The sequence below is a fragment of the Artemia franciscana genome, chromosome 13 (assembly GCF_032884065.1).
Source record: "Artemia franciscana chromosome 13, ASM3288406v1, whole genome shotgun sequence".
Lineage (NCBI taxonomy): Eukaryota > Metazoa > Arthropoda > Branchiopoda > Anostraca > Artemiidae > Artemia > Artemia franciscana.
This window is the reverse complement of record NC_088875.1, coordinates 22,334,129-22,361,920: the sequence shown is the minus strand read 5'-3', so window position 1 is coordinate 22,361,920 and position 27,792 is coordinate 22,334,129. Positions and strand designations below refer to the sequence as shown.

Below are 27,792 nucleotides of genomic sequence, written 5' to 3'. Positions count from 1 at the left end.
AAATGGAATTTAACCATTCTCTTGAATGATGCCAGACTTCAATATTCTTGGTAGTTTATATTGAAGTCTACCTTTGATCCACGCTTTTATAATCGGAATTGCGTCTCTTTATAACCTGAAACTGAATGCACATAGTGCAGCGTCGTTTGTGGTTGGCACATGGTACAAATGAGCTTACACATAAATCCGTTCAGAAATAGGCATGTTTCTGATCCAGCTATCACCATATCCTTTCCTTACAAATGGAAACTTAATGCGTCTGTCCTGCTGATTCATTAAGGCTGGCTATTTACAGCTAGGTCATGTCTATGATCTCAGGGAATAGTTTAAAGACAGAAAATATATAGATTAGAGAGTATTTTTATGGCTAGGATCCTCCTCATGGAAGTAAGCCTCTCAACCAGCAACATGATGGTACATAATATCTCGAGACCATTCATTGAGTAAAATATACCCAGGAAAGCGCACACAAAAAAAGCACATTATTCTAATTTGATATAATGTGCGGCATAGAAAGTTAATTATTTCTAAGATTCCACGACAATATTTACAATTAATTCGAAAACTTACTTCACAAAACAAGTTTTCAAAGAAAAGTAAAGAGCTCTCTTAAACCAAAATGAGCAAAATTAAAGCTAAATAATCTTCCGAGTGTAAAACTACCACAAATTCACATAAAAAAAAATAAATGAAACCCAAAAACAAACAGAAATTACAATAAATAGCTGAGTCAAACTCAAAACGAGCAAAAATTAGCATGAGTATGGCAGACAACCCCCATGCTTTCTGAAGACAAGAACGTAATTTTTTATTTACTAAAATCAAAAAAGTGAAAAGATTTAAAATGTAACTTGTCTCCAGTTAAGCGCGAATTATGTTCTGGTCTTAGGAAGGCAAGGTTTATCAGCCCTACTGATGTTAATTTTTGCTCGTTTTGAGTTTGACTCGGATATTTATTACAATTCTGTTCGTTTTAAGTTTCATTTACATATTGACACTGATTTGTGGTAGTTCTACGCTTGGAAGATTATTTGACTTTATTTCTGCTAATTTTTGGTTTAATGGAGCTCATTAATTTTCTTTGAAAAACCTGTTTTGTGGAAAAAAAATTAATTAATTGCTGTTCGTTTTTAATTGACATAGTTTTTTTTTCATGACAAAAAATATTTCATGTCTTTCAGTGTTCAAACTGCTCGTGGTAACGAACTGCAGAAAGGAGCGACCCGGCTCAACAGTAAACGAAACTCTAAAAAACGGAATATTGATACAACAAGATACATCACAAGAATTGGATTTTTATGCTGATTTTAAATATATAAGTTTCATCAAATTTAGTCTTTGTCATCAAAAGTTACGAGCCCGAGAAAATTTGCCTTATTTTGGAAAATAGGTGGAGACACCTCCTAAAAGTCATAGAATCTTAGCGAAAATCACACCATCGCATTCAGCGTATCAGAGAACCCTACTCCTAAAGCTCCTATCTACAAAAATATGGAACTTCGTATTTTTTTTGCCAGAAGACCGATCACGGGTGTGTGTTTATTTGTTTTTTTTTCCAGGGGTCATCGTATCGACCGAGTGGTCCTAGAATGTCGCAGGTAGGCTCATTCTAAAGGAAATGAAAAGTTCTAGTGCCCTTTTTAAGTGACCAACAAAATTGGAGGGTATCTAGGCCACCTCCCATGCTCATTTTTTTCCCAAAGTCAACGGATCAAAATTTTGAGATAGCCATTATTTTCTTCAACATAGTCGAAAACCATAATAACTATGTCTTTGGGATGACTTACTCCCCCACCGTTCCCGGGGGAGGGGCTGCAAGTTACAAACTTTGTCCAGTGTTTACATACAGTAATGGTTAATTGGAAGTGTACAGACCTATTTCAGGGGGATAAATTTTGATTTGAGGGGGGGGTTGAGGGGAGGGGTCTATGTGGGGGTATCTTTCCTTGAAGGAATATGTCATGGGGGAAGAGAAATTCAATGAAGGAGGCGTAAGATTTTCTAGCATTATTATTAAAAAAAACAATGAAAAAATAAATATGAAAAAGTTTTTTCAACTGAAAGTAAGGAGCAGCATTAAAAATTAAAACGAAGAGAGATTATTACGCATATGACGGGTTCATCTCCTCCTAAATACCTCGCTCTTAACGCTAAAGTATTCTTAGCAATTTCAACTATTTATTTTACGGCCTTTCTGATTCAGGGGTCATTCTTAAAGAGTAGGGACAAAATTTAAGCTTTAGTGTAAAGAGTGAGGTATTAACGAGGGGACAAACCCCCTCATATACATAATAAAAATATAAGAATAAAAAAGTTTCTTGCGGAAGTTAATTCTTAAGTTACGTATATGATTTACTAATAAAAACGGTCGTTAAGAGTTTAAAGTTCTAGTTGCCTTTTCAAGTAATCAAAAAATTGGAGGGCAACTAGGCCTCCTCCTCCACCCCTGTTTCTATAAATCTTCTGATCAAAATTAAGAGACAGGCATTTAGCCAAAAAAAGAATTAATATACAAATTTCACTTTAGTAATTTATGTGCGGAGAGCCAAAATCAAACATGCATTAATTCAAAAACGTTCAGAAATTAAATAAAAAAACTAGTTTTTTTACTGAAAGTAAGGAGCGACATTAAAACTTAAAACGAACAGAAATTACTCCGTGTATGAAAGGGCTGTTCCCTTCTCAACGCCCCGCTCTTTACGCTAAAGTTTTTTACTGTTTAATAAAGTAGAATTGAGAGAAAGAGTCAAACTTTCCCATAAAGAGTGGGGCGTTGAGAAGGGAACAGCCCCTTTCATATACGGAGTAATTTCTGTTCATTTTAAGTTTTAATGTCGCTCCTTATTTCCAGTTAAAAAACAATTTTTTTTTATATTTAATTTTCTAAAAGAATCCATGGTTTGGGTTGCTATTTGTATGTAGGAAGACTTTTTCAACAATTTCTAATCCCGACACAAATAATACTCTTTAATTCAGTTTTATACCTCCTCATGTTAACCTGAAAAATAAAAATGAATACCATTCCCTAAAAATTCTATCTATGCTTTATGACCACCTGGATACACTAGCATTCCTTTTATTTAGTTAAATTGTAAGAGCAGAAGTAGTAATAATAGAAGCCCAAAAAGTTTTAACTTAATACCTCCAGTCATTCGCGAGGTATTGCTGATATATCTTATTGGCAGCCATACACAGTGACTTTAAATTTAGTTTTAAAGCAACGTTTAGTTATAAAGAATAATAAATTGTATAAATGTGGGGAGTTGACTTATCCAATATTCCCAGAGACATAGTTACTGGACCGTTCTACTCTGCTAAACAAAATGACTGTCTCAAAATTTTTATTGGATGTGTTTAGAAATGAATGGGCTTGGGAGGAGGACTGCCCACCTCCAATCACTTTTGACTCTTAAAAAGGGCTCTAGAACTTTTAATTCCCAATCAATTTAGCTCCTTTAAAAGTTTCAATGATATTTTTAGCTATTATAAAATGGCTCTGCCTATGATATTGCTTATATGTCCTTTTGAAAACCTGCATGCATATAGTTTTTTGCACTTAATTGAAGCTCTCCCTAAATGTTCCCTAAAATTTTAACCTTAATAACCTCTCATCATTAGTTACAGTAATTGTGGTGGTAGTATGAATAGTATACACACAGTGCCAACTGCCTAGTTCAAAATCCACCACAACTTATTCTTAAAGTCTAGCTTAATAATGTAAGATGTTCTTGCGATATTGCTTTGTCATCTTTTTGAAAATCTAAATGCTCATAGTTCGTTATGATTTAGTTCAACATCCGCCTAAATGTTCCTTGAAAGCCTTACCTTAATACCCGTAGTAACAATGGCAGCGGTAGCAGCAGTAGCATTAGTAGCAGTATGCACATAGTACCTTTGGTTTCTTCAACATCCTCATCAACACACGCTGAAAGTTTCAACTTAATTCCATCAATCGTCCCTGAAGCATTACTGATACGTTCTCTTGACGACCTGTGTGGCCGTAGTGTATTTTGATCTTAATTCAATATGGTTTCAATATTTCAAATTTTTTTGCTTTAATATACTTAGCTTTAGTAGTAGGAGTGCCAGCAGTAATAGTAGTAATAATAGTAGCAGCAGTATGAATAAAAGCAGTAGCAATGGGATGCAAATATTGCCTTTTGGTTAGATCAACATTCCTCACGAAAAGACCAGTTAGTTTCAACTTCACACAACAAACTGTTCCTAAGATATTGCTGATACGTCCTTTTGACAACTTGCATACGGACTGTGTGTTGTTATTCAGTTCAACCCCTCCCCCCCCCCCCCAAAAAAAAGTATGTATATGATACAGTAAAGAGAGAAAAACATCCCATAGTACCCAAAAGTTAAAAAATACATTTTGAAAAAAAAAAACTGACTAGTGAAAAAAAAATTGCCATCTGACACTGACTCGGGAATGGTAACTATTATTTCAATTTGTCTTAAAAGTAAAAGGTAATTGGAAAAAGAAATTCATGTTGATTTAAAAAAACGCCTCAAACCCATCGAAAATGGCGTCAGATCGAAATGAAAAGTGTACCATAGGAATCAGCATGGTCGAAAATTCTATACAAGTAAATCGGTTACACTGATGTGTCTCCTGTTTTTTTATTCTTTTTTTTTCAACAGACTTAGTTGGCTACCAAAACATCATAAAGAGATGCTTAATGGCTCATTCAAAAGCTATTTCTCATATATACGTCCTTTTTAAAAATTCCGTCATCTGCGAGTGCCATATGGCACTCAAATTGAACTTTCTGCGGCATTTCTCAAGGGATGGCACTAGCAGGCTATAGAACATCATAAGACAACTAACTTCCACTAACTTCAACATGGCACTAAAAATGGCACTTTTGGTGCCAAGATTTCAAGTGGAAAAGCTGGGGCTATTGGGATAGCAGAACTTATAAAATGATGTTTAATGGCTCATTTTACAGCTATTTCTCATATCTACGTGCTTTTTTTTAATTTTACCATCCATAACTGCGATGTAGTATTGAAAACAACGCTATTGTAATAGTTATGTTTCAAAGCCCTTAAGTGAAAGTTTACAAGAGCCCCTCCCGTACACACCCCCTCTCAGCAACCTTAGTAAGTTTCATACATCGTCTGCTCATCAGTAAGCTACTAAAACATTAGCAGCCTATCACACCATCGTAGATAGATGTTTAATTGCTTAATCAAAAGCTATTGCTTATATTTACTAGGTTTTTAAAAATTCTACCATTGATTAGATATCATAGATTTCAATATTCACTAGTTTCTGGGAAGAATTTGCAATGAAATCTTTGTCATGGTTGAAGCATTAGCTATAATCGAGTAACAGCCCATAGTAAATAAAAGTTAAAAAATGTTAAAATGGTCTTCTGTTTTTTAAGAACATCATAGAGATTTTTAAGAGCTCATTCAAAAGCTATTTCTCATATGTACGTGGTTTATATAAATTCCGCCGTCTGCAAGTAATTTTTGTGGCATACGTCCGCGGTATGCCACAAAAAAGGCACTTTTTATACCGTTTCTAAGCGATGGGCTGGCGGGCTACCAGAACATCGTAGATAGATTTTTGATAGCTCATATAACAAATATTGCTAATATCTATGTTCTTCCTAAAAATTCCACCATATGCAAATTTCAAATGGCACTAAAAACTGCACTTTTGGTGCCATATCTAGAGTAGAAAATCTGGGACTAGTGGGCTATTAGAACTTTTTAGGGTGATGTTTAATGGCTCATTTGAAGACTTTTGCTCATATCAATTCTACTATTTGTAAGTAAGATATAGCACTGAAAACAACACTTTTGGTGCCACTTCCAGAGTGGACAATATTGGAAGCATAAAATGCTAACATTGTAATAATTATGGTCCAAACCTTTAACTGGACTTGACACAAGAAACAATATACATACATCTTATACAACGGAGGTTTGCAAGAACACCTCCCGCCCAATCCTTCTCCAGACTCCTTTAATAAGCTACACAATTAAAGTCCTACAAACAAAGATATATTAAACAAGCCCCCCCGCGCGCGTAAGTCGTTACGCGCCATAATAGTTACGCGCCATTGTAGTTGTGTCCCTATGTCCCACCTGTGAATATAGATATATATATATATATATATATATATATATATATATATATATATATATATATATATATATATATATATATATATATATATATATATATATATATATATATATGGTTTTAACTACGTAAAACTTGCGAATATACAACATTCTTTGCTGTCCCATTGTCTTTGCATATAAATAGATTGTCAGGTTTACCGACTCTTGAACATGCAACATATAATGGTCCATGGGAAAACAATCTGTATTCAGATCTATACCTCATGATTCTAATGATTGCCCTTGAGCTTTGTTGATGGTGATTGCTAATCGACCATTCCCTGTCCCGGTGTCCCGGTCGTCATTTATATCCCCCCGTTTCCCCCGGTGTCCCCGTTGTAGTTGTGTCCCTGTGTCCCGGTCGTCATTTATATTCCCTGTGTCCCGGTCGTCATTTGTATCCCGGTGTCCCGGTCTGTATATACATTCGTTTTTTAGTTTTGTTTTTCTCCTTTTTTTTCTTTTTTAGTTTATTTAGATTTTTAGATTTTTTAGTTTTTTTATTAGTTTTTATTTTTTTTTTCTTTTTAGTTTTTTTGTAGTTTTTACCTTCTTTTTAGTTTTGTTAATTTTTTTTTTTTACTTATGTCCTGGTCGTCATTTATACTCCCTGTGTCCCGGTGCTTTGTTGATTGCTAATCGAACATTCCTTTTGTCCTGGTCGCTTTCTCTTTGAGTGTCGTCATTTATTTTTTTCTTTTTTAGTTCTTTTAGTTTTTACCTTTTTTAGTTTTTTTCAGTTTTTTAGATGAAAATTTTTTTTAGTTTTTTCCTTTTTTTCTTTTTAGTTTTTTATTGGTTTTTACCTTTATTTTAGCTTATTTTTCAGTTTTTTCCTTTTTTTTAGTTTTTTTTTATTTTTTATTTTTTTTTAGTTTTTTACCTTTTTTTAGTTTTTTTAGTTTTTTTTAGTTTTTTAGCTTTTTTACTTTTTTTATTAGTTTTTTAGTTTTTTTTTGTAGTTTTTGCCTTTTTTTAAGTTTTGTTTTTCTCCTTTATTTTTTTCCTTTTTTTTCTTTTTTAGTTTATTTAGATTTTTAGATTTTTTAGTTTTTTTATTAGTTTTTAGTTTTTTTTTCTTTTTAGTTTTTTTGTAGTTTTTACCTTCTTTTTAGTTTTGTTAGTTTTTTTTTTTTACTTATGTCCTGGTCGTCATTTATACTCCCTGTGTCCCGGTGCTTTGTTGATTGCTAATCTTTTTGCCTTTTTTTAGTTTTTTTAGTTTTTTAGCTTTTTTATTTTTTTTTATTAGTTTTTAGTTTTTTTTGTAGTTTTTGCCTTTTTTTAGTTTTTTCAGTTTTGACGTCACCTGATCCAGTTTTTTCAGGTGACGTCACCTGATCCATCCACAGATCCACACACAGACAACTTATTTTTATATATATAGATTACATTATTAGAGGAGTCGTTATGTTAGTACAGCGCTGGACTTCAAATTAGATTATCATGCGTTCGATTCCAGCTTGGATGTTTTTTTTTCGATCATGGTTTGTCCCTTATGATTACTTTTCAGATAATCCACTATTTTGCAAATGTGATGCACTCATTTTTTAAAGCATATCCCGAAAAGGCTCATTTTAAACCTATTACTCATATCTAAGTGCTTTTTATCAATTTTACCATCCAAAAGTGCCATATAGCACTATATGGATAGTCTTAAGCGGAACAGTTTGGAAGCATAAAACGGTACCATTTCAATAATTATGATCTAAAGCCCTTAATTGGTGGTTTATAAGAGCCCCTCACATATACCCCCCCCAGACCCTCTTAGCAAGTTTCCTAAATGGCCTACACATCTTAAAAGTATAAGCTTATTGCAAAAACAAATTCACTAAAACTAAAAATTTTTCAACCAAAAATCTAACAAAAATTAAGCTTGGACGATCAAAAGTTTTAGATTGAACCTTCAAACTTCACTCTACGATGAAGCCCGTCTGCTAGTTCTAACAGTGGTAATTGAGGGGAAGGGATGTCCTTGTCCCCTTAGTTTTTTGCTCGTGAGTAAGTTTTGAAAAACACATTTTTTTCATCATTTCGTTGGAAAAGGCACTTTTTTCATTTAAAAATATGGGGGAACAACAACCGAAAGCGCACTTTGTGGGAATGTACTATCAAGTCAAATCAGTTTTGGTCGGGAAAAAGTCAGGAAAAACATCGGACCAGATAAAGGCAGACATAAGTGCAGAAGCAAAAAAGATAATGGAGGAGCTGCTGAACCAAAAAATTATTTATTTGCCTTCTGATTATACATCCTCAATGTAACGAGAGGTAGGGTGAAGAAGTAGGGAAATATTTTTATTTTGCAGCGGCCGTTCGCGCAGAATCACAGGATACAGGCATATCTAACCTGGTCATAGACCTTTATGTATCGGCATTAGACAAAGCGTTTACTGTAGCCCTTGAAAGATGCCGAAAAAGAAAGTGGCAAACACAAACCCCTAGCAAGATAAGCCAAAAATCAGATGCGATCGCCCACAAACTTCGGCGTGTTATAGATGTGTCGTCCACGGGCATTTTGATAGGGAATGCTAGAAGGGTCCAAAGAATAGACCCTCAATAGCGGGTTTCAAGAGGGATGTGTGAACAATCGAGGGATACCCCCCTCCTTTCATCGGGGTTGCATATCCAGAAGATGTGTTTGTGGATACATTTTATTACATTTTTCCCTTCTTACCCCGTTTTTGGTTTGCCTTCCCTTTGCGTTTGTTGTTACCTGATTTAATAAAATAAAACACATAAAAAATGAAGGGGCAGTATATATTCACAGGTTTGATGGGGTTATACCTGGGGTTTATTCGTATGTCAAAATTTTGATGGGGTTATAAACTGGATTGAAATTGCTTTAATGCGGAAAAAATGTTTTCAAACGTTTCGGGATAGCTACAAAAATGAAACTTATGATAGATGTAGACCCGTACCACGTATTTTTCAAAACCATGGTCAAAAGTAGTAAATCTGTGGGAGTTTTGGGAAAATCCTGAAAAAGACGAAAACATTTCGCTATAAAAAGCATATGTTTGGAACTGGGCCCTTATCTCAAATGGAGCTATACTAAAAAACAAAACAAAAAAAACATAGAATAAATGCGTTCGTACACAATTTAGCAGTAGTAAATCGTTAGATGAAGGAATATGGAACCTCGCGTAGCTTGGAGTTGACAATGAAAGATCTTTTTTATACGATAATGGGTCTCAGCATATGCCTCAGAATAGACTACATCCCAACATGTGAGAATTTAGCAGATCCGGGGTCAAGGGAAATTGATGTTTCAGACTCTATGCTGTCAAAAAATGCTTGGGAAAAAATTCAATATTTCTATGGAGGGCAATCGGGTCATGCCTTAAACCTGATGGCTCTTGATTCAAAGAGCATGACGTACAAAAAGGGTCGGAAATTGCCTCATTTTAGCCTCTTTCAACAACCAGAATCGGCAGGCATTGATTTTTGTTTTACCCAAATATTACATCCGGGAAACATTTATATTTTCCCATCGTTCTACGTAATTCCAGCAATAATCAAGCATACGAGCAGATAGGAGATTAGGTTAGGAGTTTATTTTTGTTTGTGCTATGTACCATTATATTTTCCTTGCTTCAGTTTTGTACTATTCAATTACGAAAAAAAGATATAAATAAATGAGATATTAAATGAACTTATTTAAAGGCTTATACATATTTCTAGGACTTTAACTCTGGTGTACTTTAGTTTTCCCCATTTTATCTTTTGAAAATAAGAACCGTACGATATCCTCTCTAGTACCCCCTCCTCTTGGTACCAAATGCCCATAAATGTCTCTAAAGCCGATTTAAGAGCATTTGTGTGTTTTTCGTATTTTGAATTTTTTAAACTTGATTACAATGCAACTTTCCTTTTCTCTATGTCCAGCTTAAAGTCCTAGAAATATGTATAAGCCTTTAAATAAGTTCATTTGACATCTCATTTATTTAAATCTTTTTTTCGAAATTGAATAGTACAAAACTGAAGCAAGGAGAATATAATGGTACATAGCACAAATAAAAATAAACTCATAACCTAATCTCCTATCTCGCAAACATCCTGAAGGCAAACAAATCGTATTTTAAAGCCCTTTGCACGAAATCCTTTTTTGACGGAGTGAGAAGTGGCCCAATATCCCCCTTTTTGCCCAGTTTCAACCAGCTTTCGGCTTACTTACAAACTTTGGGCCACTACTTAGGAGATACCGGCAGCACTGGAACAACCAGCGTATACTGCCCTTCTGCATATCTGCTCTTATGCTTGATTATAGCTGGAATTATTTTGAAGTGTACAGACGTTTTCAGGGTGATTTTTTGGTTGGGGGGAGGGGGTTGGAAAGAGGGGGACATGTTAGAGGAATTTTCCTTGGAGGAATTTATCATGGGGGAAGAAAATTTCCATGAAGGGAGCGCAGGACTTTCTAGCATTATTTAAAAAAAAATAATGGAAAAAAAATATGAAAAAGTTTTTTTTCAATTGAAAGTAAGGAGCAGAATTAAAACTACTTAAAACGAACAGAAATTATTACGCATATGATGGGCTCACCTCCTCCTAATACCTCGCTTTTTACGCTAACGTATTTTTAGTAATTTCAATTATTTACTCTACGGCTTTTGTGATTCAGGGGTCATTCTTAAGAAATGGGGACAAAATAATGCTAGAAAATCCTGCGCCCCCATAATTGAATTTCTCTTCCCCCACGACATATTCCTGAAAGGAAAGATCCTCCCACATAACCCCCTCCCCTCACCCAAACCAAAATAATCCCTCCTGAAAAATATCTGTACACTTCCCAATAACCAGTATTGTATATGATTAAATAAAAAAAACAAGTTTTTTTAACGGAAAGTAAGGAGCGACATTCAAACTTAAAACGAACAGAAATTACTTCGTATGTGAAAGGGGCTGCTTCCTCATCAACGCCCCGCTCTTTACGCTAAAGTTTTTTACTGTTTTAAAAAGTAGAGTTAACAGAAAGAGTCAAACTTTAGCGTAAAGAGCGAGGCGTTAAGGAGGAAAAGCCCCTTTCACATACGAAGTAATTGCTGTTCGTTTTAAGTTTTAATGTCGCTCTTTACTTTCCGTTAAAAAAACTTTTTTTAAAATAATATAATAAAAAAGAACTAACCCTTGAGCAAATCTGTTTTGTCCACTTTCAACATTTTTAGTTTCTCCAGACTCTTCTATTTCTTCTTTAATCTCTCTTCCGAGAGGTTCATTCTGCCATGAAGTGTTTACAAGTACATCATCAGCAAGCTCATCTTTTACAAGATTTGGAAGCTCATTTGATATTGGTTCACTTTCAAGTTTAATCTCAGGTACCTCAAAAGCAGACTCCCAGAGCATCTGATCATTATAAAGGGAGGAACCGCTGCTATATAAATCATAACTGTTATTATCTAAAGTAGCAGAGCAAAAACCATCAGAAGGAGATACAATCGGCGAAAAGGTAGTTTCAAAGGGTCTGGAAGACGTTTGAGAAACGCTCCTTGAATTCAGTTTAAGATTTTGAGTTCGAACGTTGGCAGACCGTGGTTGACCTTGCTTATTCTGAAAGAAAACAGGATAAAAATCAAAACAAATAAAAACACAAAGAAAACAACAAACATGTATAGTGTAGTTAGCAACTTCATATCATTAAGAGAGAAGATTCTTGGGCTCAGAAACAGTATTTAGAGTAAACCCTTGATGAGTGTATACCTATTTTGTGATGTAATACAAGCGAAGGTATATAACTCTATATATAGGAAGAGCTTCTTTTATATTTTAAATTAAGAAAAAGAACGAAAAATTATCGGTAAAAACTCCAGTGTTCAGCTAAATACCTTGTGTTCATTTGATATACATTAAAAAAAATTGTGTCTTTGAGCTAGAAGTAACCAAATAATTTTGTCCTAATCATAGCGAGTACACTAACATCCCCTTTCACAAACCTACATCTGAAAAATGTCCAGAGGATAAAACCAAATATAAAACCTTTAAGAAACCAATAATCCATTTTCAGATAGGTGGATCTGGATCAGTCCTTGCATCCAGATTACACAGTCATGGCCCTGAGTGAGAGTCTGAAATTTTCCTGGTCAAAGAGAGGTTCAAAAGTACGAAAAGAACTCTTTTAGGCTCATCTTTTTCATGTTTTTATTTAAGCATCGGCGATGGTCCTTCAGAATACCATCAGGAAAGAAGCTTTAAGGTCCCCTAGCTGTGTGCAGATATGGCCCTATTGATTTGGGCAAAAAATAATAACATAATGAGACAGATAACACTAACTTATCATATTCGCTGACATAATGATATCAAAGTAACGTCCGTTTAACAGTAATTATTTGGTTTTAAATTAAAAACAAATTTATTAATTCCAAGAAATAAATGAATACATTATAGAATTTGTGAAAAAGTATAACCTCAGAATTTCCCCCATCTCAGATCCTAAGCTGTCAAAAATGGAAATAATAGGTTTAAATGTTGGATGGTAGACCTTAGTATCAAGATAATTGATGGACGGACTAATCTGAGTCGTGACTAGAATTTCAGCAAGACTCTGATGAAGATATTTATTCCTATTTTTGATGGCAGAGTTAAAAACTGCCAAAATGATGGTAATTTTACATATTTATAAACGAATATATATTTCTCTATTAAAAAAAAAAAAAAAAAAAAAAAAAAAAAAAAAAAAAAAAAAAAAAAAAGGCTTGACTCTATCCTTTCGATCATAATAAAGCTTTTCTGTCCTTCCGAGAATAATATAACTAATAATTTCTATTACAAATTCAAAATAGACTAATCTCTTTTAACTATATACACATTCTTAATAAAAATAATACGTAAATATTTATTTTAGAAGGTTAATATTTCAGAACTATTGACAATGTTGGTACTGCTTCATAGACACTAAAGAATATCGCATACTGAACTTGTTTATATTTTCGTATGAAAAAAAGGGACACAAAAATCCCTGATTGATATACGGTACTTCAAGACAACGTATACTAGAAGATATATACAGATATTTCTTATAGCAATATTTAGAGACGTAAGAGCGACTTGATCCAACATCCGCTCGCAAAAAGAAAAAAAAACAGGGATGGAAACAATCCCTCCCGTGAAAGATGAACAAAGTCTATTTCCATCTTAGGAATGTGAACGTCAGAATTAAAAATGTCTCCATCAGAAATCCAATCTATATTACCGTGAAATACCGAAACTGGAGAATGTCGGCTTTTACCGGTGAATGTCAACAAACACCAAATCTTGAGAGGCGCACCTCTGTTTTAAAACATAAGGCCCAACTCCCATAAATAAGCAAGTAACAGCATAATTTATATAGGCCTAAACTACGTTTAGAAACCGTTTTTGCTTCAAGAAGACCTTAGGTACCAATTAAATAGTTAAAGCACCCTAAAAGTGTTTCGTACTTAAGGCCTTCAAAAATCAAGTAAAGAAAAGCTGTTGGGAGTTCGGGCCTTTTCAGTTCAAAAATTCTGAATATACAAAAAACTAAAATATACTAGCACAATACAACGATATCAATATTGAATGAAGACAAAAGAACCAGAAGAAGGAGAGGCCAAAAGAATTAGAAAAAAGAAAAATATAAATCCTCAAGAAATAAATCTTATTAGAGCTAAGAAGTTTAGATAAAACCACTGCCCATGTGGACCTTGCAATGAAAAATCAAGTATAAACGCAGTTTAACCTTTTCAGGTTAGGCGAAAGAAATGAATACTGAATTTAGGGAAAAAGATTTAAGTGGAAGAAGGGATTTCATTATCTTATGTACCGTAAGTTAAGAAACGATGAAGTTTTTCAATAAACAAGGAACAACTGGGTTAACAACTCCCAATTAAAGACGACGAGGAGTTCAGTAAGGACAAGAGAACAACTCGTTAAGTTACTTTATTAATGATTTTCTAAGGATAAAGAATTAGAGTATGTAAATGATTTTTTCTCACGATTTCATGATTTTCTAAGGAAAACAACTCAGTCATTTCCGACACTAACAGATGTTGACGAAGATGCAATGAGAGGAATGGCATTTAATGCATCTGATAAAAGAAGAAGATATTCACAATAAAAAGAAACAGATAGAACTATAATTATTGATCATATAGAAAGATACAGCCCCAGTACCCCCATTACAGATGAGAATATGCCTCAAGTAGGGGGTATCTTCCTAATCACACGACGATTCAAAGGATGCAAAATGATTTCTAAATTCTAATTCAAGTTTTGAATGCTCTTACGATTTATATAGAAAAGTTGTAAATTAAATGAATACATAATTTTCGAAGCTAGGCCATGAAGAATTTAAGGAGTTTTAAAGGAGAAGAATTAGTTTAAATTTAAAGAGCATGATCAAAACCATAAAGATGAAACTCCAAAAGACGACACGTTCCATTGCAATTATTGAAAATGTCACATGAGAAAGACTAAACAATCCAGAGATTTGTAGGAAAAACATGCATAAACAAAACCTTCAAACAAATTATACTTTGTGCTAATCTTCAAGAAGTCATTATGTTACCGCGCATGGATTATTTAAAAGAAGCCGTGTTTGCTAGAAGAATGATGGAATTTAATGAAAGCTTTGTTGCACTTGGCACTCGGGCCAAGCCCAAAACACTAGATGTGAAGCGAAACATGAAGCTATCAAAGGAAGAAATCTTAAATTGTATGTATGCCTAATTTGTCAATTTAGGGATACCTAATATATTTACTTTTGGCAAGATAAAAGTTCTCGGCAAAGTGAAAATTAGAGGTTTTCACCATTCTAGTTTACTTAATAAACTATTGTGATGAAGCATTCTTAGGACAAAGTTGACATTTTTACTTTGAACCTAGTCACACATTTATGGCCGCAGATTCCCTTCATTATTAGGCTGAACTCCCGGTGAAACATTGTGGGAAAGAGTATGATTTTAATGATTTAATCAATTGTTTAAAAGGAGTCAATTTTCGGAAAGTGGAAAAAAAACTTATTGCCACCGAAGACATTAGAGAATTGCAGGATTTTACTTCAAAGTAAAACCAAAATAGAACGACAAAGCATGCCTTACCTGAAGGATTTAGTAAAAATAACAGCAGAAAGAGGAAACGCCATTCTTTTCTATTCGACTGAATATGAAGGTGCTGTGTGAAACTGATGAATTTTTTACAAAGAAAATGTTTAAAGATATTTCCAGCACCAAGAACAGAGAAAAAGTCCTTGGTTTCAATAAACGAAAGAGCGAAGATATTGTTGAGAAACTTTGTCTACTCATGCCATCCAACCATCGGGGGAACTGAATGAACTTTCTAGCCATATGAGCCAGACTTAATAAACTACTTCGAGAAAAAAGAACATATTGTTCCTGTTACATAACTGTTATGTCACAGAAAAACTAAATACTCATTCACTGATAATATTTATGGGATCGAGTTACTCAAATATTAAACTGATCTGTTTTTTGTGTTCTAAATATGATCAAATAAATGTTGTATGGTATTATTACATGGATGAGTGTCTTTTAACCAAAGTAATTTGAATATTAAGAGCCTTGACTACTTTGGTAGGAATTGGGGCTTTTAGATATGTATCTATAATGCCAAGCAGTACTAAAATAAAAGGCCCAAAATCTTTTTTTTTTAATATTAATATTTTATACTTTTCTAAAGGCACAAATAAATTTTATACAATTAAATGTAGCACTCCCAAACGTGAAAATTAACCCTTTAGAAAATGGGTTAGAATCTCAGGAATGTCTAACGTTCACAATTAGTGCATGGTAAATTTCGACATTCACCGGTGAAAGTAAGAAATAATGATATTTGACAAATATTTCGGATATACACCAAGTGGCTGTGGGTTTGTTGACATTCACTGGTGAATGTCAACATTCACCAGATTTCGGTCTTTCACCGCAACATATACAGTTATCGTGCTCATGAACTAAAAAAAGGTGAAGAATAAGATGACCTCAGGGATTTCACTTCTTTCCCAACCAAAAACCCAATATTCCTACGATTTGCTCTATATTTTATTCATATTTACATAAAATCGCTTTTTCTTTGCATCCCCTCCCCAAAAACTCACACTCTTCCCGTAGCAAAATCATTTTCTGTTTTCGAACGTATTGACACTTGAATTTAATCTTGCATACATATTTAACATATGGATCTTTTATTACAAGGAAACATCGATTTGAAGTGAGCAGTGTGAATAGTGATATTCCTTTTCAAAAATAGTGGCATAGTGATTGAGTTTAACCCAGGAACAGTTTTTATTGGTGTCAGAAGTTGGTATCGAAACAGTCAAAAAACTTTTTAATGAAATATTTGGAGCAAATAGAGTAGCGGTGACAAAGTAAAGGGTGACGTGTCTTCCTTCTATCATTTATTTTTATAATGTTTCCGTGGTAAGTTCATGAAGAAAGGATCGTCTTAGAAACTTAGAAAGGGGACCCAGCAGATCACAAAATTAAATTCTGAGAGCCCTTTTGGAAATCCGCAATATCTTTATTTCACTCAAAATGATGGATACGTCAAATAAATGTGTCAACAAGGGGATCATGACCCATGAGGTTTCGAACGCGAGGGCCGGAAATCATACAATTCGCAAATTCCTCAAACATGCACTTTAATGGAAAAGGTGGGTATTTCACACATTACTTAAACCCGCGTCATTTCAAGAATTTTGGACCAAGAAATCAACCAAGAAAGTTGGGCCCATCGACCCTGCCTCTCTTAAAATAAAATTTTTAGCAGATAGGAAGAGATAGCGCTATAGCAGTCATTTACTACCTTGTTTAACCACAATCATGCTTTGATTTTCAACATTAGTGCTACAGCCTGACTCGGTGCAAAAAAATTAACTCCAAGCTCCAAGTAAAAGCAAGCAAAGTTCTGATTCAGTGTCGAAAGCAAGCTAAGACTAAACAGTGGACTAATTCGACCGAAAAACAAGCTAAATCACGATTGCATATAAATCCTTAAATATCTCCTTTGGTGGAAACCGAACACTTATGAAAATATTTAGATTTCGGAGTTCTATATTGGAACACAACTTCATATGTGTAAGCAGTAAGCCTGAAAACACTTAAATACCATTTTGGGTATTTAACTTTTTTTTATTTACGACGGTTACACTATGAACCTAACCTTTTTGGGTGGTTTACACCGATTTGTATAGAATCGCTTCCTAAGAAAAAAACTGAACGAACATTAGAATATGATACGAAAGAAGTGTAACAAGTGTATGTACGCAGAATAAGAAAGAACGGGGAGATAACCTCTATATTTCAACAAGATCTTTTCTTTCTTTATGCATTCATGTTTCGTGTTACAAAACTAGCCTGAAATGCAATAAGCGAAGTAAGAGTTTCTTAAGAACCAGCTTTTATGGAAATAAAAATATTGTTGCGGAATGTAGGCCTAAACCAAGGTGATGTGATTTTGTCAACCCAAGTTTGAGGTTGCCTCCCTCAAGTAATTTAGTTTTTAATGAATTATTTAGTTTATTTCGAATCTTCAGACTTCTTTGCTATTTGGAGGATTTGCCATTTTTAAAGCTAAAAGGAGCAAAAATAATTTTATTGAATAATAATTCAAGCTAGAAAATACAGAAATTAAAACGAATATTCACACCAAACACGAAGATAATAGATGATTCTATAAATGAATAGATGAATCTTAAAACAAACAGAAATTCAAATGAATAACCAGGTCAAACTTAAAATGAATTAAATAGTGACGATATGACACTGCCTTTCCATAACAAAGAAACACACTTAGACTAAATAGAGAAAATTTTCTTAAGACAGTGGAATGCAATTCAGTGGATATTTCGGCCCTATGTCCAAGGGCCATCCTCAGCAAAACACCAACAAATATATATATATATATATATATATATATATATATATATATATATATATATATATATATATATATATATATATATATATATATATATATATATATATATATATATATATATATATATATATATATATATATATATATATATATATATATATATATATATATATATATATATATATATATATATCTCAATAGTAACCAAAACTCTAAAAAACAGAATTTTGTGACAATAGTTACATCGAAAGAATTGTATTTAAATGCTGATTCTATATATATAAGTTTCATCAAGTTTAGACTTGCCCATCAAAACTTACGAGCCTGAGAAAATTTGCATTATTTTAGAAAATATGGGGAAACACCCCTTAAAAGTCATAGAATCTTAAAGAAAATCACACTATCAGATTTAGTGTATCAAAGAACCCTGCAGTACAAGTTTCAAGCTCCTATCTGCAAAAATGTGGAATTTTGTATTTTTTGCCACAAGACAGATCACGGATGCGTGTTTATTTGTTTTATATTATTTTTTCCCCAGGGGTGATTGTATCGACCCAGTGGTCCTGGAATGTCGCAAGAAGGCTCATTCTAATGGAAATTAAAAGTTCTAGTGCCATTTTTAAGTGACAAAAATTGAAAGGCACCTAGTCCCACGCTTACTGTTTCCCCAGAGTCATCGGATCAAAATTCTGAGATAGCCAATTTATTCAGCATAATCGAAAAACCTAATAGCTATGTCTTTGGGGACGACTTACTCCCCCACAGTCCCCGTAGGAGGGGCTGGAAGTTACAAACTTTGACCAGTATTTACATATTGTAATGGTTATTCGGAAGTGTACAGACGCTTTCAGGGAGATTTTTTGGTTGGGGAGGGAAGGGTTGAGTTGTTCATATATAGAGTAATTTCTGTTAGTTTTAAGTTTTAATGTCGCTCCTTACTTTCAGTTAAAAAAATTGTTGTTTTTTTTTATATTTAATCTTACATGTAGGAACGAATTTCAAAATCATTAAAGGACTGTATATTTGGTTCACGTTTTTTTTTTATCATTGGATTTCATTTTCCTTTGACTAGAAAAGTAAGGACCAAAATATAACTGAGGTCCACATCACAATTCTCTCCCACGAGAGAAAGTGATAACACAACAATTTCTTATGCCAGTTATCGGTATTGTTTATCTAATGCAAGTGGCTGGCATTCATATATTAGTGCAGCAACCGAAGATTTGTCAGAAATTGCATTCAATCAGAATCTAATTTTACTATATTTTCTAAGTTTCTAACTTTCTAATATCTAACTAACAATCTAACTTTCTAATTTTACTATATTAACCAATGAACTATCTAAGATTGGACTATCAGTTAATGCGTCTAAATGCGAGTTTATTTGTTTTAATAGCCCTTATGCGGTCGCTCCATTCGTTACTGGGACTGCAGTTCTACCATGTTCTTCTTTAGTTAGTTGGCTTGGTCTGTGTTTCGGCCCAACACTTTCCGCTACCTGTTCATCCCTAGTGAATCAAGCCGTGAAAAACCTACGCGTCGCTTACGGAAAAATATCCCCAAACAAAAGCCGTTACAACCGCAATGGTTTGTGCATGATTTATAACGCTTATTGCGCCCCTGTGCTTTTGTTTTTATCAGGCATGGCTCATCTGTTTCGTAAGAAAGATCGACATACTCTACGTACGGCTTATTTCAGATATTGCAAATTCCTCCTCCGGCTTCCTAGATGGCACCGAAACAAAAAAATAATTGCTCGATTTGGTTTAGTAGATGTGCTTTCTCGGATTCGGTCTTCCAGTGATGATTTATGTAAAAAGACTGTCAACTTTGTTCACGTTTATGACCCTCTGCAGCCTTTTTTCCATATTGATACTGGTTGATTAGTCCATATTGTCTTTTGTTAGTTTGAATTTTGTTTTTCTTCGCTGTTTATCGTATTTGTTTTTTGTTTATTTATTTATATTTATTTAAAATACTCCGTACTTTGTGTTTTTTATACTTTACAGGTAATAAAGTTCATTCATTCATTACGGAATAGAAATATTGGTAAAGTCAAGTTTTTCTATTTAAGAATTAAGATGCAGGATTGCAACTTAGATTTTGGACAAAATTTGAATATTCAGTTAAAATTTTCAATCAGTGTACTTATGTGCAATAAATTTTTGATCATAAATTTACTATTTTGAGTGATACCAATAGATTTGGTTTTGAGTCATGGTGATAATATTCATATGAATAAAAAATTGCGGAATTTTTGGTCTTCAATAGGGTGGAAACCATCATGACCCACAAACTCTAGACACCCTTGAATACATACGTATCTTGGTCTACCAGTTTTAAAAGAATCTTTTAATGTTATTGCATTTGTAACTGCTTATTTGCATACCAAGGTCATTGATTCAATTCGCTCAGTTTTATTATCTCAAATATAATAAATAACAAAATAATAAAATATATAAGAAACAGGACATTATAAAAAAACCGATTTGTTTCCGTGATTTTTGTTCTAATTGAGGGTCCATTGGTCCTAAGTTCTAGTTGAGACATCTACATGGCCTACAACTTTAAAAGTAAAACAAAAGACAAAGAAACTTTCGCGCAAAGAATATATGCAACCGCAGTTTTCTTCCAAAATTCACAGTCCTTGTTCTGGTTCTCTTGGTCAAGTCTTATTAACCAGTATTATCGTACCATTGGAGGAAAACTGTCAGGTCAATTTTGAAGTTCTACGGATCAATAAAACCCACTTTTCTAGATACATTTTTCATCTTATGTTTGTTCGTCCTAGGATACATACCCAATAAACCGCTGGGCGATAGTAGACAGAACATATTCGGGTCTATTTTTGCAATACAACCACTTTTTTTTCATGGGGCTTGTGTTCATTAGGTTCCTAATATTAAGGTCCCAATCCAAGAAAAGTAAAATTGTTTGGCTCAGTTTTACGTGTCATATACAGATAGAACCAATCTCCAAAATATTTTATTTTCATTTAGGTATACCTTCCCAGTAAATTATAAGCTTATGAGAGACAAAAAGAATTTTGGACCTTTTTTGGAATAACAAACCCATACAGCCATAATTAGTTTCAAATGATTGGCGAAACAAAATTTAAGGTCCTTTTTATGCATCCTAAGTCCTTTGCTCTTGTGTTCAGCAATTACCCAAAAACATTCAAAATCAAGCAACAATATTGAATAAACGTCCCATCTGTCCGTGCTGATAAGAAAAGTTTTGGGCCCTTTTAAGGGCAAAAGAAATTCATCGCAAGTTGTCAAACTTTCAATCTTTCAAATAACAATTGTCAGTCGTTTTTTGATGAAGCCAACATTTAAGAAACAAATATGTTACATGCCCTCTTATCTCTTCCCCTAAACATAATATTTGACTTCCCCTTGCACTCTCCAAACACTCCCTCAAAGTTTTAACTCTAATTAAATGGTTGATTTTGACATATTACACATACACTATTTCATATCCAGGGATGCTTTAATGTCTTTGGATTTACCTCACTACTTCACTATGAATAAGCTAGAAGTTCCTCTAGGTATTTTAGTTTTACAGTACATACAAATTTTGCCACCACATACCTTCCTTTTAAACACAAAATTTGAAGTCCTCTTGCTCCTCCCGACCCAACAATCTGGTATTTTTAGCCCAGGATTCACAAGTTGTTCCTATTATGTTTCAGACAAACTATTTTGGTGGCCTGGATCCACATTTTCTTCTGATTTACCTAAGCCCTTCCCCCAAACGAAACTTCATTTTCCAAATGGTTCCCATTGCCCTTTAAAATTTTCCACTCAATCCCCCAAGCTATTCCTGGAATACTTTAGATACTCTATTTTGATTCGCTGGGTATACATGATTTCTTTCCGTCCACATAACTACTTTGCCAGGAATATATTGTAGTCCAATAGGGGCCCATAGTACACAAAATATTAAGAAGACTGGGGACCAAATTTTAAAATCCCCCCCTCTGCGCCTTAATGCCTCCCAAGTTCAGAATCGAGATTCATTTGCCACCCTCCTTTCAACAATACTAGAAAGTATTGACACTTCTAGCGGCTCCCTCCCCCCTGTACCCAAAATTATAACTGCACCTGGCAAGTCATTTCACAAGGTATCGCAGAGACTACTTTGACAGCCTGGATACGCATAGTGTCTTTGGATTACATTAGATCCCTTTCCAGTTTCAAAATTTTAGGTTAACTTTACCTCCATACACCTTTTGAAAGATGAGACTGGATCTCCCAAGGCGTTCTAGATATGTCGGCGATTCCCTATTTTGTAATCCACAGCATGTATAATGTAATTTTGATATACCTGCTACTTCACTGTGAACAGAATCTCATTCCCATGGGGGCACAATTATAAAAACTTGTTGGCAAAATTGAGACAAAACATGTTTAGCCCTTCAGTGCTCCTTCCCGAAATTAAAATAAGAGGTCCATGCAACCCCCTCACAAAAAAACTGAAATTTGCACTTGATCTCTCATGCCATTTTCAAGATATTACACATTATCTTGTAGCCTTACAAAAAGTAAATCACTATTTTGATAACCTGACAACATATAGTTTACGAGTATTTTGTACCTGGCTACTTAATCATGAATCAATTCTTAGTTCAGTAGCGGTTTGAAGTCCAAAAACATTAACCTGACAAGACACAAAACCTATTTAGACCCCCGCCCTCAACAAAAACTTGAAATCCCCAAGTCCATCCTCCCCACTGAAGTTTAAACTCTATCCCCAAGGATATTAGCGATACATTATTTTGAAATACTGGATGTATATAGTGTCTTTTGATTTAGCTCTCATATTTCCTCCAAGGTCAAGATTCAACATCTACCTCCCCTGCTCAACATTTCCTGAAAGGTTCAATTTGACACTTCAAGTCATTCCAGAGATATTTCAGACAAGCAACTTTTATAACTAAGCAGCAAATAATGTCTTCTGATTTACCTCACTGCTTAACTCTTTATAGATCGTAAGTCCATAGCAGCTTATAGCGCAAAACCATTTTGGTGGATCAGTGGTAGAAATTGTTATCCCCCCTCCACCAAACACAAAATTTGGAATATCCTTCGTCCACCTCTCCCCTTCCTTTCCCAAATAATACTTTAAAGTTTCAACTTCATTTCCCACGCTAATCTTCCGATTTTGCAGAAAGGCTATTTCAATGACCTGGATACATATAGTGCCTTTTGATTTAATTCTTCCTCCTCTACCATGTCAAAATTTGCGACCCATTTAATCCCCCCCCAATTCTCCCTGAAGTTTCAGCTTGATCCCCCCCCCCCCCAGCTATTGCCGATAATTTGAAAACTTCGATAAACATAGCCCATTTTGATTTAGTCATGTATGGAAGCTGTTTCCACGGTATGCACTAGGAGAATTCTGGGAATTTGAAAAAGCAAACAATTCCTAAGAGCTATTCACTGATAAAAGAGCCTAGATCAAACATGGCCACATTTTCTTCAAGAATTTATCCATGAAAAATGAGTAATTTACACAGTCTAAAGCTATTACCCTTAGGGTTGTCACAGTGATCCCACACTCCGAGCCATAGTTATTAGACCCTTGGACGTTCCTGAACAATCTCAAAATTTTTATTCGATATCATGGCTAACAGGGGGGCAAATGGCACAAAAGGCAAGGGAACGAGGCTGGTTATTCTTCTATTACTTTTGGCCCTTAAAGAGGCACTAGTCCTTTGAATTTACAATCAAATAATTCCCCCGCAAAATTTTAACAGCCACCTCGTCAATACAAAGTGACAAGGAAAATAGGTTTTGTGCCCTTTTTTAGGTCCCATTTTGAGGGAATCCAATAATTTTTGTTTAATTTGACTTTTCGCCTGAGGGTCCCCTTAGCCACGATACCTGAGATAATAAGATTTAAGCAAAAGAGGAAACGAGTTTTCTGCCCTATTTTTCTTTGACAGGGGCACTATGCATAAGCACGATTTCTTTCAAAATTGGGTTTCTCTTGGCCCAATGGCTTATGGCTTTAAGCATCAAACTCGATAAGAACAACAATTGTTGACCCATTTCAGAGAACAATCCCTGAAAGTTTCAAGCCAATGAAAACACGTGAAATTAAACAAACCCCCGTCCCTTAAACTATTATAAAACCTAAGGGCATGCAACTGTCAAATTTGATTATTTAGTCCTTATCCAAAAAGGGATACTGTCTAGTTGATATTGCAATGTTTTATGTCTTGAAGAATAACAAAAAGACAAAACCAAATTAATAAAAATAATAATACAAAAAAAAAATCCGAACATCTTTTAAAAAATTGTCAAACATACCCAACCCTGCAAATAAACTTTTTAATGCAAGTTCAATGTCTTTATGTATATTTATTTAAGGAAACCACGGTGAATTATCAAAATTTTCTTCTAACAAAATTAATTGTTATGTAACATTAAAGTTGGTATATAAACATTTTAAATCTTATTAAACACTGACTTTACCTGATACATTTGCAATAGTCAGTTAATTTCCAATGATATCAGTCTTGTACTCTCCAATTTCAAGCCTGCCAATATTTTTCAATCAATCAATATCTCACAGTCTAAAGATTGTAGCTTTCTTCCAATTTTTTCCTGAAATAGGAACAAATAAGAACGACTGAGATTGTTCTGAAAAAAAATATATATACTGAATTAAGGTTATAAGTATGGAATGCACATAACGTAAAATTGTATCTGTGTTATTCAACGGTTTTGTCCTATAGCGGTCAAGCAATTACTATGCCACCCCCCTAAAACACTAAAATTCCCTAAAAAGTCTCGTATGTACCTGAGACGAGCACGTCCCATATTAACAAAAAAATAGCCGGAAACCCCCTCAAACTGGTGTTTGATCAAAACAAATAGCCTTGGCTGAAAATCCTATCTGGATTTTCGGATTAGGACGAGACAATAAGAATCCATATATAGAAGCCTGCCGTGTGCCGTGCTGGGTCCCAGCAGCGAAGACACCATGACCCAGCTAGTTATTATATAAAAATGTTTATAGTGTTTTAGCAACTATTCTACTTTTAGAACTGGAAACATAATAATACATGGCATTTTTTTAAATAATATGTAAGGATCGGTATTGTTCATTATAAATGGGGATTAGGCAAGTTTCATTGGTATCATGGTTGCAAAGATAGCTGGAACCTGGCAAAGAACAAATCACAGCATATAGTAACTAAAAGTTATTATAATACAAGCATATTTTGAAGTTACTTTTCTGGAGTATGGTGCCGTATTCGACTTACTTAGCTGCCTCATTCTCTGAGGTTCATCTCTTACTATTTCATAGGCTTTTTCCTGTTTGTGATTATCTTTGAAAAAAAGTATCTCGTCAACCATTACCATTCATAACGTTAAACATGACCATGGGATGGACTCTCTTCTGAAAAAGGAAGATCGAAGTTCAAGTAAATTTATAAGAATAAAAAACCAATTATAGCCCATAGTAACTGAAGATTTGCTTTAAAGAGCGGCTAGGTTACAAGTGATGACAGAGTGAATTTTTTCTTTGCTAAGCTCTTGCCAAGAAAAAGCCAAAAGCTTTTTTCTGTGTTTGATATATGATATAAATCATAGTTGCAGCAACAGCAGCAAACTACAAAAAAAAAGAACCACAGCCCATAGCATCCGAAAATTTAAAAGCGCCTTTAAGAAAAACTATCAAGTGGAATTAGCATTGGTAAACCTCTCCAAATAGTGTAGGATCAAAACAAAAGCTCAACATTGGAAGTTAGAAAGTGCGAAGTAATATAACACAAGCATCTTTTGAAAAGTTGCTTTTCTACAGTATGGTGCCATATTTGACTGATAGTGTCTCAGCAACAGTTCTAGTTTTTGATCTGAAATTAGAAAAATGCATGAAAATTTTAAATAATTACTTTTTTATTTTACCTTTTAAGTATTTCGTTACATCTTATACCTTAGGACATCAATCTTGTTGTAAATTACAAGCAAGCAAAACGGATTTTAGATTGTGTACCAAAACAGTGACGAAAATCAAAATGATTAGAGTAATTTTAAAAATGTTAACGTCCTGGTGCATGGAGAATGTTCTATAAATTCCCTAAAAGGAAAACGGATATATTGCCTTTTTTCTTTGAGAATGTTAATGCAAAGCGAGTCGAACGTCGATCGCCCCTCACCAGAGGAGAGTATGTAGTCACTTTACTGTAATAACTATTTGTAAACGACGTATTATCTTGTTTGACGTTATAATCAAACAGTTGACAAATCAAACAATAACACATCTATTGCTTGAAAAAGCAGCTTGGGCAAAAGTGATGACAGCATAGTTCGTTCTTTACCAGGATGTTGACAAACAATTTGGCAGTATATGCTTCTTATGGCATTAACTACAGAGATTATCAAAGTAGAATCTGCTCCGATGTAAGAGCACGTGCTTACTAAGAACAATTTTGCTCTGCTCCAGTCTTTTCTGCAAAATTCGAAAACAAAACGAGAACTTGTGCGCAGAAGACCTGGTGGTGGTATTACTATTATACTCGACAATAAGAGCTCCTGTAGTCTGTATGACCCATGTGGCTGATTGGTTATGACCGACCCATCAGTCTTAATTCAGAGTTCATGGTGTGAGGACTTTTTTTGGATATAACCTATTACTAAAGGATTATAGTCTCTACCTGACCTACAACTAATATCTAATTCAGTAACCAAGAGATTATAATTTGAATAAGCGGATTATTTTTCTTCTTGAGTAAAATTTTCCTTGGGAACTTTGATTAAGACTTAACCTGAGTGATTTCCCTAGAGACATTTAATATCTGATTGTTCAGACTTATTTGCTGTTGACATTTTTGCAATTTGAATTTATACAATTTGCAATTTGAACTCGGTGTACTCAGTAGCGATATTTATTTTGGACCCTGAACAGTGTGGTTTCAGTTTAAAAAGAATTATAAGCAAAACAGGCGGCGTACAGTGTATCAAATGTAATAAATGGTCTTATAAAAGCTGTGGAAAAACTAAGTACTCTAATCACTTGAAGAAGACCTTTGTGTGCGTAATTTGTACACAAAAAGATTCCCCCAAAAGTTTTATTCTGAATAAACTGAGGTCGAAAAATAATAGTCCAAAACAGCAAAGTAACAACAACAAAATACAGAGAGCACTATCTTCCCAATAGGAAACTTGTCATCGAAATCACCAGGCACTCCTGGCGGTGCACTGAGATTTATGGATGCTATAGAAAATATCACCGTGGAAAGAAATGACTGCTCAGGTCCTGATCACAGCTGCCTCATATGTGACGAACCGACCTCATGCATGCATTGCTTATACCGCATGCATGCGACCTGCGCTGCAATTGATGCAGACATAGGCCTTGCTCTGCAGAAATCCTCGGGACGTTTCTTTCTTTTTACCTGTGAAAAGGGCTTAAACCAGGGTAATAAAACCAGCCCTAAAGTTCTCAGTAATAATGTATCTGTTCAATGCACTAGCTTTGTTACTAGTCAAACCACACAAACCGAACTAGAGTATTCTCAGTCTCCGCATACAGATGAAGAGGGTCTTACAACAGATCTTTGTCTGCAGATTTCACTTAAGGCAAGGCTGTAGAAAGGCGGAGAATTGCACGTTTCTCCATGTTTGCGTGGATTACTTCAAAGGCAGCTGCCGTGATGAGTGTTGTATTCTGCCTCACAGATCTCTGTATAAAAAATTTGCTCATGGCTTTTGTTTCATGAACTGTTGTCCTAATGTGCATCTCACTTCCCACAGAAGGAAAAAGCTACGTTCCAATACT

At 34.4% G+C, this 27,792-nt stretch overlaps 1 protein-coding gene across 1 annotated transcript in view; it reads right to left on the bottom strand.

Moving 5' to 3' along the window:
* The window catches only part of LOC136034666 (cysteine-rich protein 2-binding protein-like), a gene marked incomplete in the record, with an annotated part of 109,636 nt that overhangs the window by 69,694 nt on the left and 12,150 nt on the right, over nucleotides 1-27,792 (bottom strand). The window contains 2 exon segments of the mRNA XM_065715982.1: nucleotides 11,273-11,694; nucleotides 24,480-24,611. Of these exon segments, the coding sequence (XP_065572054.1) occupies nucleotides 11,273-11,694; nucleotides 24,480-24,488 (431 nt within the window).